At 29.6% G+C, this 13,205-nt stretch overlaps 1 protein-coding gene and 1 pseudogene across 1 annotated transcript; one reads left to right on the forward strand and one right to left on the reverse strand.

Annotated features, from left to right (window-relative positions):
* Positions 1-497: 497 nt before the first annotated feature.
* Positions 498-1,295, forward strand: LOC109810564 (uncharacterized; annotated as a pseudogene).
* A 6,698-nt stretch (positions 1,296-7,993) lies between these two features.
* Positions 7,994-12,548, reverse strand: LOC109810512 (ACT domain-containing protein ACR1). Its single transcript, XM_020373998.3, has 7 exons — positions 11,766-12,548; positions 11,546-11,591; positions 10,708-10,822; positions 9,764-9,831; positions 9,087-9,695; positions 8,627-8,731; positions 7,994-8,488 (listed from the first exon to the last, which is right to left on the reverse strand). The coding sequence occupies exons 1-7, from the start codon at positions 11,834-11,836 to the stop codon at positions 8,108-8,110; spliced, it is 1,395 nt and encodes a 464-aa protein (XP_020229587.1). The 5' UTR covers positions 11,837-12,548; the 3' UTR covers positions 7,994-8,107.
* Positions 12,549-13,205: the final 657 nt, after the last annotated feature.

A 13,205-nucleotide genomic window follows, 5' to 3' on the forward strand; every position in this document is an offset into this window, starting at 1 on the left:
ATAATGGCGTGATGATATGTATTTAAATCATTGTCATTTTTTCTCTAAAAAACAACATTAGACGTCGATCTTGGCCGGGCATGGTACGCAGCTTGTAGTGTGTAACTTGTAACTCCCCTAAATGATTAGGACATATCACACAGAGGCGGCTATTCTTGGTTCCATTTTTGAAAGTCATGACTCAACTCTCTCTAACTCTTTCTGCCTTCGTAGAGTAGAGCATGACTTAAGCGCATATAAATATGTTGTGACACTTCTAAGAAAGAGAAATTTGGAGGGTTTTTTTCTTTCTTAACTTATAAATACTATAATTAATTCGCTAACCCATCCAAGTCCAACTCATTATTAATTTGACCAAACAGGATTGGTCCGCACATGTCACTACTTACGTTTTTTTATGCGCCGACGGTAACGACAAAATCCATGTTTGAATTTCTTATATTGGAATTCAATACATCATGCTTTAATCGTTGTCCACAATTCATCCCTCATATATAGTCATAAAATCTATAAATACAACACACCAGTAACGTCCTCCCTTGCTCATTACTCATATCATAACTAGAAAGCAGAAAAGCAAAAGCAATTGTACATGGAGGCTTATTCCTCATCCAACCCTTCATACTTAACCCAACAACGTGAGGAATCAAAACATGTGTACCCTCTTCAGTCTCATAATTCCGTGAGAAAATCAGCAGCAAAGTCGTGGAATAAGAAGGCACCAGTGGCACCAATGGCACCAACACCTGTAAAAGTATACAAAGTGGATGCTATAAACTTCCGAGACCTTGTTCAGCAACTCACTGGTGCACCCGAGCACAAGCCACAGCTACGTCAGCAGCTTCTTCAAATCAATATCACAGACGTTCCTAATTCCCTCCCAAACCAAAATCAAGCAAGCGGAGACACACAGTACACTGAATGGTACCACAACTTCCAATTTGGAACGAGTTCTCATTTCTAGGAATGAATTTGCCTTCACCATCTTCTTTTACTCATTTCTGTTTCTTTCCTCCTATGAGCCCCGGAGCTAGCTTGACCAGTTTTGAACCCGGGAAGGTGCTCTTTCTCTAGACCTTAATTTTACGAGGGACTATTTTTTTTTTAAACTATTGTACCCTCTAAGTCGTCGACCGACTTAAGTTAAAAGAAATAATTTTAAGTCTCTTAGTTTTTCAGGTTTGAGGCTCTATACTATCCTAGGTAATTAATTTCCAACCGAGTTGTGGTTGACCAATTTGCTGTATACTATCCCCTTCTTTTATTTATTTATTTTTAAAATTTTGAATCCTAAATTTGTTTTTCAATAATTTATAATCATATTTAGTCTAAAGTTTTTTTCGGAAATTTAAAACAAGAATCTAGATTGAAACACAATTAAAAAGAAAATAAAATTAAATGATTTTTGTATAATTTTATCAAACACATATAGGATATGAAAAAAAATGATTGAATTTAATTGGATAAATCCGTCGAGATTAACTTCACTGAATCAGCCTTTCATGTACCGCAGCAATCACTTATATATGTTAAAAGTCTAATCATTACCATCAATGCATAATATTTCCTAAACCTTAACCTTAATTTCTTAGGTGAAGAAGCCAAGTTCCCTCATTAATCTTCCAATTCTTATTAAAGTTTGACCAAGTTACTTGCATATTACATTATTATAAATTTACTATTTTTAGATATAAATTTTATTAGGTATCCCTTTGATTCATAGTTTTGAAAGTGATTTTCAACAACATTCAATTCTAATAAATCAAATTATGGGAGGGAAAACAAGATAGAAATATGATGTTGAATATAAAATTATTTTCTACTATATTTATCACATATGCAAAATCATATATATATATATATATATATATATATATATATATATATATATATATATATATAAATTCAAGTAATTAGTTAAACGCTCACCAACGGTCTAATATATAACCACTTGTTAACTAACATAATTATATATATGACAACAATATTATTTAGAATTGAATACAATGGTATATCACATTTCCTTATTCAATCATAGATTAAATTATTTTTCCATATTTTTATTTAAATTAATTATTTAATTTGATTTCTCTATTTTTAAAATGTTTAATTTAATGTTTTGATTTTGAAAAAAGTATTTAATGTTATTATTTCATTCAAATTAATACCAACGACAATTTAAAGGATAAGAAAGGTCGATTGTCATAATGTGAAAATTGACTTATGTCTAACCACAGTAATGTCATTACTATTGAATTGTGCAAATTTAATATTGTATTTAAATCAAAAGATGAAATTAAATATTTTTAAAATAAAAACAAATTAAATACTTTCAATAAAAAAGAGACTAAAATGATTAATTTAGATTAATTTAACTTTAGATATAACTGTTGATTATATACATCTCATATATCATTTAGTTAGATCAATAATTCAGGTACTTGTAGAAAGGATATGGAAAGCATCTCTCTGAAAGAAAAAAAATCATCGTATAATGATATAATTATATCATTACATATACCAGTAATGGTATTATCTATATTTATAATTGATCTATCATCCCACACTAAGTGATGTGTGACATGAATTTTATTGATGTGCCATTAGTTGGAAACAAACTCACTTAGTTTAAATATAAACTGCTTTACTGTAAGGGAAATTTCCTAGGTAAATGCGTGACGACGCATTAGATGATTGATATGTATTGATATCTATCATGAGTTGCATTTATTGCATGATTACTATTATGATAAAGTGTATGGTGTTTGACTTCATGATTGATAGTTTAGATGATTGTGTAGTCTAGATTATTGTTCTATACTTATATGCTCAACAGATTTCTTATGATAGAAGATTTGATAAGAGAATGAAAGGGTAAAGTTTTGTCTCTTGGAGGGAGGGTGGTTCCCATCAATTCCGTTTATTTCTTCTATTTTTCAGAAGTTCCAAAGAAAGTGTGTTAAACATACTCACATGAATACTAAGATCTTTTTGCTGAAGTGAATGTGATGACTCACATAAGGTGACTTGGGTGAGTTTGGAAAGAATTTTCCAAGATACAAGTTGCGGTGGACTTGGCATAAAAGAATTTAGAATTGTCTAAATACAAATTCGTTGTAGAGGACATCATGATGGTGGAGGGATATTAATGGGTTGGAAGGTTCTAGGAGAATCTAATGGATGGTTCTATATTCAATATTGTTGGCTAGAAAGGCAGTATCGGGGACTGAGGTAAAATTTTGGCATGACACTTGGATTAGGAGCGTGGTCAAATTGAGTCTACTGTTGAATATATATAGAAGTGGCAAAGGAAGCTATTTTGGCATGACACTTGGATTAGGAGCATGGTCAAATTTAGTCTACTATATATTGGATATAGAAGTGGCGAAAAAAGCTTTTTGTCTTGGAAGAGCAAATATTTGTTGACCTACATAACTTAATCTCTTTTATTTCATTAAGGAGTGATGGTGGTGATAAATGGATTTGGAACTTTATAGTAAGATTATAACATAAGCGTAGTTATAAAATATATTATTGTCTAATACATTTCTTAATTCCTTAGTGGAGATTTTTCCTAAATTTTGGACAGGTGTAACTCCAACGAAGGTGTTAGTTTTCTCATGGATTTTATTGTTGGATAGACTACCAACAAGAGTGATTGTACATAGGAGGAAACATTCTCCTTAATGTGCGAGCACTACAAGAAAAATTTCCGACGGAAAATTCCGTCGGAAATTTCCGACGGAAAAATAAATTCGTCGAAAATTTCTGCCAGAAAATTTTCGACGGAATTATTCTGTCGGAAATTTTTGACGGAATTTTCCGTCAGAAATCTTATTTTTAATTTATATATTTAATTTCTTTTTTTAATTTCTTATTTTTAATTTATTATTTTTAATTTCTTATATATATTTGTAGTATTAAAAATTTTATATATCTTTTAAAGGTATAAATATATATTATAATTATTTATTACAAGTTTTTTATATCTACGATTAGTATTAAAGATGAAAATAAATTAGGTTATACTATATTTTATTATAATTTACTTGGTTTGAACCTAACTTTCTTTAAAAATATATATTTTAAGTGTGACTTATTTATCTATCATAGATAATTTTTAAATATTTGGGTAGAACTACAATCATATAGACTTATTTTATAATAATTTAACACTATTAAAAATATAAAAATCTATATGTTAAATTTATAAAAATAAAGTTTAATTTATTTATGATATAAATATGTTTTTAATATCTAATATATATTTTTAGATGATAATTTATTTTAAAATATATCTTATAATAACAATTCTAAATGGAATATAAATCTTATGATTTTTCTTATTTTGATTTTTTTAATCAATGTATACAATTTTACTATTTTGATTTTTTCAATCAACGTATACAATAAATAAAAAACACAAAAGAAAAACATGCATGCTACAAATTTTATTTTATCAAAAAATTATTTGTTTTAATATATTACATTATATATCTGAATATTAAGACATATATATATATATATATATATATATACATATATATATTATAATTAAACTTTTTTTAAAAATTAATTCATTATTAAGAATTTTTTTTATCACATGAAAATTAATTTCTTTCAAAAATTTGACAGATATCAAATAAATAAACATTTTTTCTGAATCTATATATTTATTTTATTAGAATATAATTTTTATTTTTTAAAATATATTATTTTTTTAGATAAAAAATTATGTATATGTCAAATAGTAGTGAGGGCAAGTGCCTCACTATTCCAAACGTGCAGCTGTCGCTGTATATATATGTATGTGTGTACATATATATATATATATATATATATATATATATATATATATAATATAAGAGGTTATAATTATACCGGTGTAACTTTTACTAAGTATTATGCCGCTCTATAACTTTATATTAAATGTGAATTTTGTAAATCCAACTGTTAAATTGAAAGTTCATATCACTTTATACGTGTATATCAAATTTTGTTAAAATTGAACAACAACTGGAAGATAATCCAAGTGTTCATATTTTAGTGTATTTTGAAATGAATATATTACATCAATTTTGTTTTATAAAAATGAAGTATCAAATCATCTTGGATTAATATAAAGTTTTGTATATATAATCTATAAGAGATATGAACTTTCAATCTAACAGTTGGATTTACCAAATTCACATTTAATATAAAGTTATTGAGCGGTGTAATACATTGTAAAAGTCGCATTTAATATATATATATATGTATATATATATATATATATATATATATATATATATATATATGAGGGGGGTTATAATTACAATGGTATAAATTTTACTAAGTGCTACACCGCTCAATAACTTTATATTAAATGTGAATTTTGTAAATTCAACCGTTAAATTGAAAATTTTTTACTCTTAAATCATATATATATATATATAGACACACACACACACACACACACACATATATATATATATATACATGAGGGCAGCTATAATTACAATGGTATAAATTTTACTAAGTGTTACACCGCTCAATAACTTTATATTAAATGTGAATTTTGTAAATTCAACTGTTAAATTGAAAATCTTTTACTCTTAAATCATATATACAAAATGTTATATTAATCGAAGATGATTTTTTATAAAACAAAATTAAATCTGTCGAAAAATTTATATTTTTGATGAGAAAATTTTTGTAAGAAAAGTTATATTATTGATAGAATGTCGAAAATGTAAGAACTGATTTTAAATTTGATATGAAAATATTATGATATAATTAGATAAGATTTTAAGTTAGTATTTTATTAATGGTTGATAATTAAAAAATAAAACATGGATAAATACATTATTTGAATTTTATATGTTTGATTTAAGATAACTTACAAAATAACTCTTGGTAAAGTTATTCCGCTCAATAACTCATGGTGTGTTGAATTTCATCGATCCAATTAATTGTTAAATTAAAAGTTATTAAATTTTACTAATAATTAATATAAAAAATTAATTAGTTTTGGAATAAATTATTTTCTAATTAACAATATAATTGAAATATTAATTATTTTAAATTATTTAACTAAAATCTTATTGACAATTTACTATATGATCTTAATATTTTTGTATAACTAATATCTGGTTTTAAATTTGATATAAAAATATTATATATAATTAGATAAGATTTTAAGTTAGTATTTTATTAATAGTTGATAATTAGAAAAAAAAATAAGGATAAATACATTTTTTAAATTTTATATGTTTGATTTAAGGTAAATAAATATATTAAATTAATTAATAATTTATTTAAAATATTAAAATTTAATTTATAAGTATGTAATAAATAAATATTTATAATTTTATAAATTATATTATCATTATAAATTATAAAATTAAATAATTTAAATTATAATTTTAAATAAAAATAAGTAGATGTTAATTATAAAAGTAAGTACATATAAATAAAGAATAATTAAATATATTATTATTATTATTATTATTATTATTATTATTATTATTCGTAATATAAAATTATTATATATTATTATTATAGTACAAATATGAGATTGTATATTTGAGGATGACTTAAATGAATTAATTTGTACAAGTTATACTGACAACATACATAGACATTTCGGTAGCTTACTCATCAGAACTTCACAGTTAAGCGTGCTTGACCAGGAGTAGTACTGGGATGGGTGACCTTCTGGGAAGTAGAACCCTTGAGAGGCCAAATATGAGAGTTGTTACATTAATAAATTTATTAAAATTAAAAAAAAAATTATAATTTCCGACAGATTTTTCCGTTGGAAATTTTGACAGCAATTTCCGACGGATTTTTTTTTTTCCGACACCACTTTTTCCGACGAATTGAAATCCGTCGGAAAAAGCAAAATCCGTCAGAAATTTACTTATTTCCATCGGAAATTTCCGTCGGAAATCAGCATTTTTCTTGTAGTGGAGTAACTAAGTGTGGTTTACGTAACATGGTGAGTGAAGATATATATCACTTATTTTTCTTTTGTTCTTTGTCCTCAAATGTTTGGGTTGTTTTCTACGCTTGGACTGGTTTTCAAGTTGTTTTACCTTCCATGGGAGTTGTGCATTAATTGCGACATAGAGGGTTAGTTAAGAGAAAATGAAATAGAAGGAATTGGATGTTGTTGCGGCATGTGGTCATGCAGTCAATATGGCAATAAAGAAATAACATTTATTTCAACAAGCTTCCTTTGACTTTCTACAATTGATGGACGCCATTAAATTTCTCTCTTGAATTGGTTTAGAGCAAAGTTAGACTATCCAATTATTGCATCTGCATATTGGTGCTACAAAGCATGACTAGATAATTCTTTCCATGGAGCACAACACACTTGATCTTGGATTTAGTATAAGAGGAGATGGTTCTGGCTGGTTGTTTGTATTTATTAGGCTGACTAACTAAAAATTTATTTGTTCATGTTCGCACAACTTAGATTCATTAGCAGTTTTATCCATTCTTTCATTTCTTTGCTCATTGATGAAATACCAGGTGTGCTTCATTCTTATGTTGAGGGGTTGAAACCCTGCTCGAAAAGTAAATCCATTGTGACATTGTGTTAACCTTGTATTTCTCTGTTTGACAATGTTTTTGCACCTGTTGTATTATGCACTTGCTAGTTTAATAAATTTGTTATTTTCCTATAAAATAAAATAAAATAAAATAAGTGATGTGTGATTTTCAAGGGAGAAAAATATGTAGAATGACCATCAAATAAATCCAAGTGAATATACTTATATAACGATTTATATATTATATTTTGTATTTATATCTCATCATTATATATTGTATTTTTTCTCTTTTTTCCTCTCTAAAATTTATTCTAGGTCCAATTTATAATATAAATAATATATATATATATATATATATATATATATATAATTTATTAAGATACATGTAGAAATTTTATTATAATTATTCTAAAATATATTATTTAATTTATATATTAACTTGAAAGGGATTTATTTCATTTCTTTTTTGCTCTTTCTAAAAATATTTATAGAAAAAATATATAAAAAGAAAGACCATAATGGTTTACGATTAAAGCATTTCCAGAGGAATAACTAGGGATTAAAGGTTCTCAAGATCTGATGGGTCGGAAATTATTGGAGAGGCACTCAAGCTGAGACCATAGCATGCTTCCGAGAGAAAATCTTGGTGTAACCTGTGTAGTGCTTTTGGTTTCATGCATGGTTTTTCCAGAAGATAAAGGTCTAGGGACCGTGTAGGGCGAATTGTAATTTGCAACAACGGACCCACCGGTTTCTCTTCTAACCAGCTCTGCTATATTTGGGTTCACATCCTGACCCGAAGAATCTGCAACATAGAATGATCCTACTGCTGTTTCACCCTCTACTCCTATCTGAACCTTTGTTATTGATAGTCCATTCTCACGAATCACACGTGTTACCCTTGATAGTAGCCCCCTTCTGTTTTCAGTGCGAATGTCTACTTTCAGTCCCTGCAGATCAAATACAAGAATATTCTACTTCACTACTTTTGCTACCGTTTTGTTTTGTCAAAAAATATTCTAGTGATCAAGATTCAAGAACAATTATATAGCAAGATAAATAAATAATGTGGGGCTAATGGAACATACATGAGAGACTCTGCGCTCTATGGCAGCGATTAAACATTGAATGAGCTTCTGCTTCTCGCTTTCATTGTCCAGATTTGAACCACCCTTGGGTCTTACGAAGTACTCCTGCGTAATTAACATTAATATCATCTCCAAGACAGGAAAATTCTACATAGTCTATTCTATTAGTGCAGTATATATGAATAATAAATATGCATAGCATATAATCTCCCCTCCTACGTGCTAAAAAAAGTCATATACTATATAAAAAAATGTTAATCATTTATGCTTTTCTCAATTATATTTTGTTGTCTAATAATATGTTATTATTAGACTATATAATATGTCACTAACATAACTATTTATTATTTTGATTTAAATATACCTTTAGTACATGACTACATACATGTAATATATGGTTAAGTATCGAAATGCATGGAACATACTCGTGGATAAAAAAAGTGTAAATATTTGTAAGTACCTGATCAGCCATGGAGGTGTTGGAGGCAACGGCAGCATGAAAGACCTCATACTTCATGTCTGTGAGGACGCACACGGTATCGAAGAAAAGCTTAGGGCGGTCCCTGCTTCTCACGTTCACCACCCAATACCCTTTCTCTTCGTATCTACCCACCGACACGTTCTTCTTCTCGCCGTGGCATGCACCGCAACTCTCGTAGTCCCCGTCGGCGTACATCATCTGGTGGAGCCGCCGATCGGTATGGTTGCGCCCGGCGCCGAAGCTCCTCAACCTCAGCCTCACTCTCTTCCCCTCCTCTTCCCCGTCGCGGGCCTCCACCACGTTCTGGAGCTGCTCCCGGACGTGGGCCAAACGTTCCGAGTCTATGGGCCCGAGTTTGGCTGCGTCCTCGAGATGGATAATGCATACCACCCTTTCGTTGTGGGTCCAGGCCGTTGCGTAGGTGACGTTGAAGCCCAAGCGCAGTAGAACTGCTGATATCTCCGAGAACAGGCCCGGCTTGTCGGCGGTGGTCAACTCTATGGCCAAGTTCATAACGGACTCTGACGCGTTCTGTAGCTCTATTGTGTCGCTTGAAATTTCTTGGCTGCTTCTAGCCTCGCACAGTGCCTATAAAACCTCTTACTTTTATAGATTTTGAAGGGCTTCTAAGAGGAAGGAGATGAGAAAAAGTTAACCTGGTGAACGTAATGGACGAGGCTTTTGTCAGTAAGCTTCTTTCCAACCTGGTCCGTCACGTGGAACACTGCAACGTGCAGTCATGAAGGATGCTTACATTATGGACAAAATTATAAAATCAATTAACCTTTTTATTGTTAAGAAATAATTAATCCATTTTAATTTATTAATTTTTTTCGTTTATTGTGCTCGCGTAGTATTAATTTTCAACACGAGACACGAGTCAAATTAACCTTTCACATAACTAAAAAGTAAAATGTTAATTAACACACTTTTTTTTTTCTTTTGTAAACTAAGATGAATTAAGAAAAAGGAAAGAAGACTACGATCGTAAATAAGACACTTCAATCTGCATCTGCGAAAAGCAGGTGGTGGAGATCAATTAGAGGGACGTCCAACTCTTTCGATGCTTGTTTTTAAATGTTAGCACACTTTTTTTTTACATTATGTCTATAAATGTTTTTTGGAATTAGGAAAATTTGTGTTTCCGCTTCTTATTTAACTTAATTTATAATAAAAATTGTAGTAGAAAAATTATTATCGAGACTCCTTTAATAAATAAATAAAAAGTAAATTCAATTCTTATTTAAATTAATTTATACTAAATATTTACAATAATTACACTATTAATTAACTCTATTGTGTAGTAGATTAAATGATCTATTAATTATCAAAAGTGAAAGGCTAGGATTTTAATGTTACCAAGTTGACTTATGATGAATGTTTATGAAACAAATGAACCTGTAATTATACAATATTTTTTTTGGAATATTACACCTTTTTTTATACTTTCTTTCAAATAATAGAATTACAAAAAACGTATTTTGTAATCGTCTCTCTATTCAATTTAGACAGAAAAAATATATATTAAAGGTGGTGTAGGATTGTGGCATGTAAATAACAAATTAAAGTCCTGTTTGTTTCTTAAGGGAAACATACTGACCATCCATTAACCATCCACCATCAGAAGAAATGTATGATTTGGAAATGACGAGGTCAAGATCTGTCAAAGCCTGGACCATCTCCAACAATATCCCATGCCTATTCGCGCTATCAATCTGTTTGTAAGCATTGAACATCTTATTGAAATTAATATGTTAGAAATATAAATATAAATAAAGTTTTATTTGGTAATTGGTTAATTTCTTCCTCTTCACTTTTTACAATTCTATTTGGTTTAGAAAAAATAATTATTACTTTCTTGGTTTGCTTCAATTATTGCCAGTTTGTCACCGTCTGATAGCTAAACAAATGAATCTTTTTGATACCGGATTAACACATTTTTGCCGACTATCAGTCCAAATTGGTTTTCTGTTTGTAGAAGAATAAAGCTATGCTGTGCTCAATAATTAGCTGGGAGCGAGAGTTATTAACTTATAACACAAGCAAAATTTACTGCTTGTAATGGCGAAAAGAGCAAGCACAAGTAGGGTTATTTGCTTTTGGTTTTCAGAATGGCAACTCAAATAGTTTAGCTCTTACTAATACTATCGTGCTTTGATGCTTTCAAATATATAACATGTAAGCTTAGGTTGAGTTATCTACATATTGGACATGTATCTATTTAACGTGTAATATTTTTTTTTCCTAATCCTAATGCTAATTAGTGATTTATCATTATCATGCATAGACAACCACTAGGGCTGGTTTAAAATCTGTGGGCGAAAGCCGTGCGCGATTAATGGTCCGCAAAATCAAGTTCAACTATAATGAATAAAACTGATATGTGATTTGACATATAGAATTTGGAATGTGTAGGTATCTAGACAATTAAATCTAACCTTCACCACTGTGCAATCTCTGTAGGAATCGTTGTCTATACAGACCCTGATCTCATAGAACAAGAAACATGTGAAGTTGAATATGATGAATTCATTAATCTTATAATTTATATCATATGAACCGGATGAACTAAAAATCACACAGCAAGTGTTACAATTTTTTTTAGTATAAAGATGATGTGCTATATTCACACAATTAAGGAGATTGTTTAATTAGTACCTGGGTGGATGGATTCTTTCTCTGAGTGATTCAATCTCCCTGTTGATGCGAGGCTGGTAAATTATGTCCATCTTACTTCAATATTCTGAGTTTCGTTGAATTTTGTTCGGTGATTTATCGTGGAGTTGTGCATGCATCTATAGAGATTCCCAGGCTGTAGTTAGAAACGTTCATACTCTAAAACGCACGGTGAAGAAAGCGCGTACATTTAAAAACAGTATAAGGCCAACGTGGCGATAAAGGAGCGCTGTCTTTCTTGTTTTCTAAGTGATGACACAGAAACCCAAAAAAAAACAGAAAATGATTGATAATCATTAAGGTTGGAACTATGCCGTCTAAGAAATTCCTTTGACTTCGAAAACCCATTACTAAAAAGACAGGGAAATTGTTTGGTGATTGGTATGGTATTAAATAAGTAAAGATCAAGAAAAGCCTAAAAAAATACCTTTGTTCCCATATCGGATGAGAAAAGAACGAAGAAATTGCTCATGAATATATATAAGAAACTTAAAAAGGCCATCGAGGAGATTCGAATATATACATTAATTTACACTGAATTAATCTTAAGAATTAGCACCTTGTTGACAAAGTTGCTTCAGGGTCCATGGTCACAGCAACTAATGTAAAATTCGTGGTGATGCATGATGGAGTAGAGATTTCCATTGGTGAATGCATTGTTAAGAAAGCTGAGATAGCAGGAAAAGGGTGTCAAATCTTTATATTCTATGTTAGGCAGCGCCTTACGTGTACATTCAGAAATAGATCTGTGCACATATGTATTTACTATTTAGTAGTATAGAGCCGAAACCAATGGGAAGAATCCACCAATGTACAAGTTATTCGCACGAACATAAAACATCACAGAGGCAACGATGGAAAACCCAAAGGAAAATTATTGCACAATTTTGCACTATCATTATAAAAAAAATCTTATGTTTGTCATTATTATTATCATTATACTATAATTTAAACTTATTTAATAACTAAAATTGAATTACCCAAAATGCACTCGATCTAATTAGTCCCTATGTTTGCTGGATTTTAATGATTTGAGGTAGGTATCTATCTCTATTTGACTTTGCACACCTCAGTAGAATTTCCAGAGGGTCACAGTGACATTTGAGGTAGCCTGTAGGCGTGTGTGTAGCATCTAGTCTTAACAAAGGTTTAAGAGTGTCGATTGTGGAGGCTCCTATACTTTGCCTCTTGTAACCAGTGACTCAGCCTCACACCATAAACCCTCCTTCTACTAGGGATTGCAGACCGCAATCCAAGAAAACGTGTATCACTTCCATATTCCAATGACATGTGACAATGCGACACAATCATTAGTCAATTATTTTTACGCTGAATTATTATTATTATTTCTTTATTTTATTTTATTAGTTTAATTTGATCTATTTATTATTAAAAAAATTAATATGATTCTTTAATTTTTTA

Source organism: Cajanus cajan, chromosome 5 (assembly GCF_000230855.2).
Source record: "Cajanus cajan strain Asha chromosome 5, NIPB_CcT2T_4, whole genome shotgun sequence".
NCBI classification, from domain to species: domain Eukaryota; kingdom Viridiplantae; phylum Streptophyta; class Magnoliopsida; order Fabales; family Fabaceae; genus Cajanus; species Cajanus cajan.

Bases quoted from the DNA above. Each gene is read 5' to 3' on its own strand.
- LOC109810512 (XM_020373998.3), bottom strand. From the start codon at position 11,836: ATGGACATAATTTACCAGCCTCGCATCAACAGGGAGATTGAATCACTC. The intron at 10,823-11,545 runs GTTAGATTTAAT...GCTTACAAACAG, and splicing joins GAGATTGCACAGTGGTGAAG to ATTGATAGCGCGAATAGGCA. The intron at 9,696-9,763 runs GTTAACTTTTTC...GAGGTTTTATAG, and splicing joins TCGTCCATTACGTTCACCAG to GCACTGTGCGAGGCTAGAAG.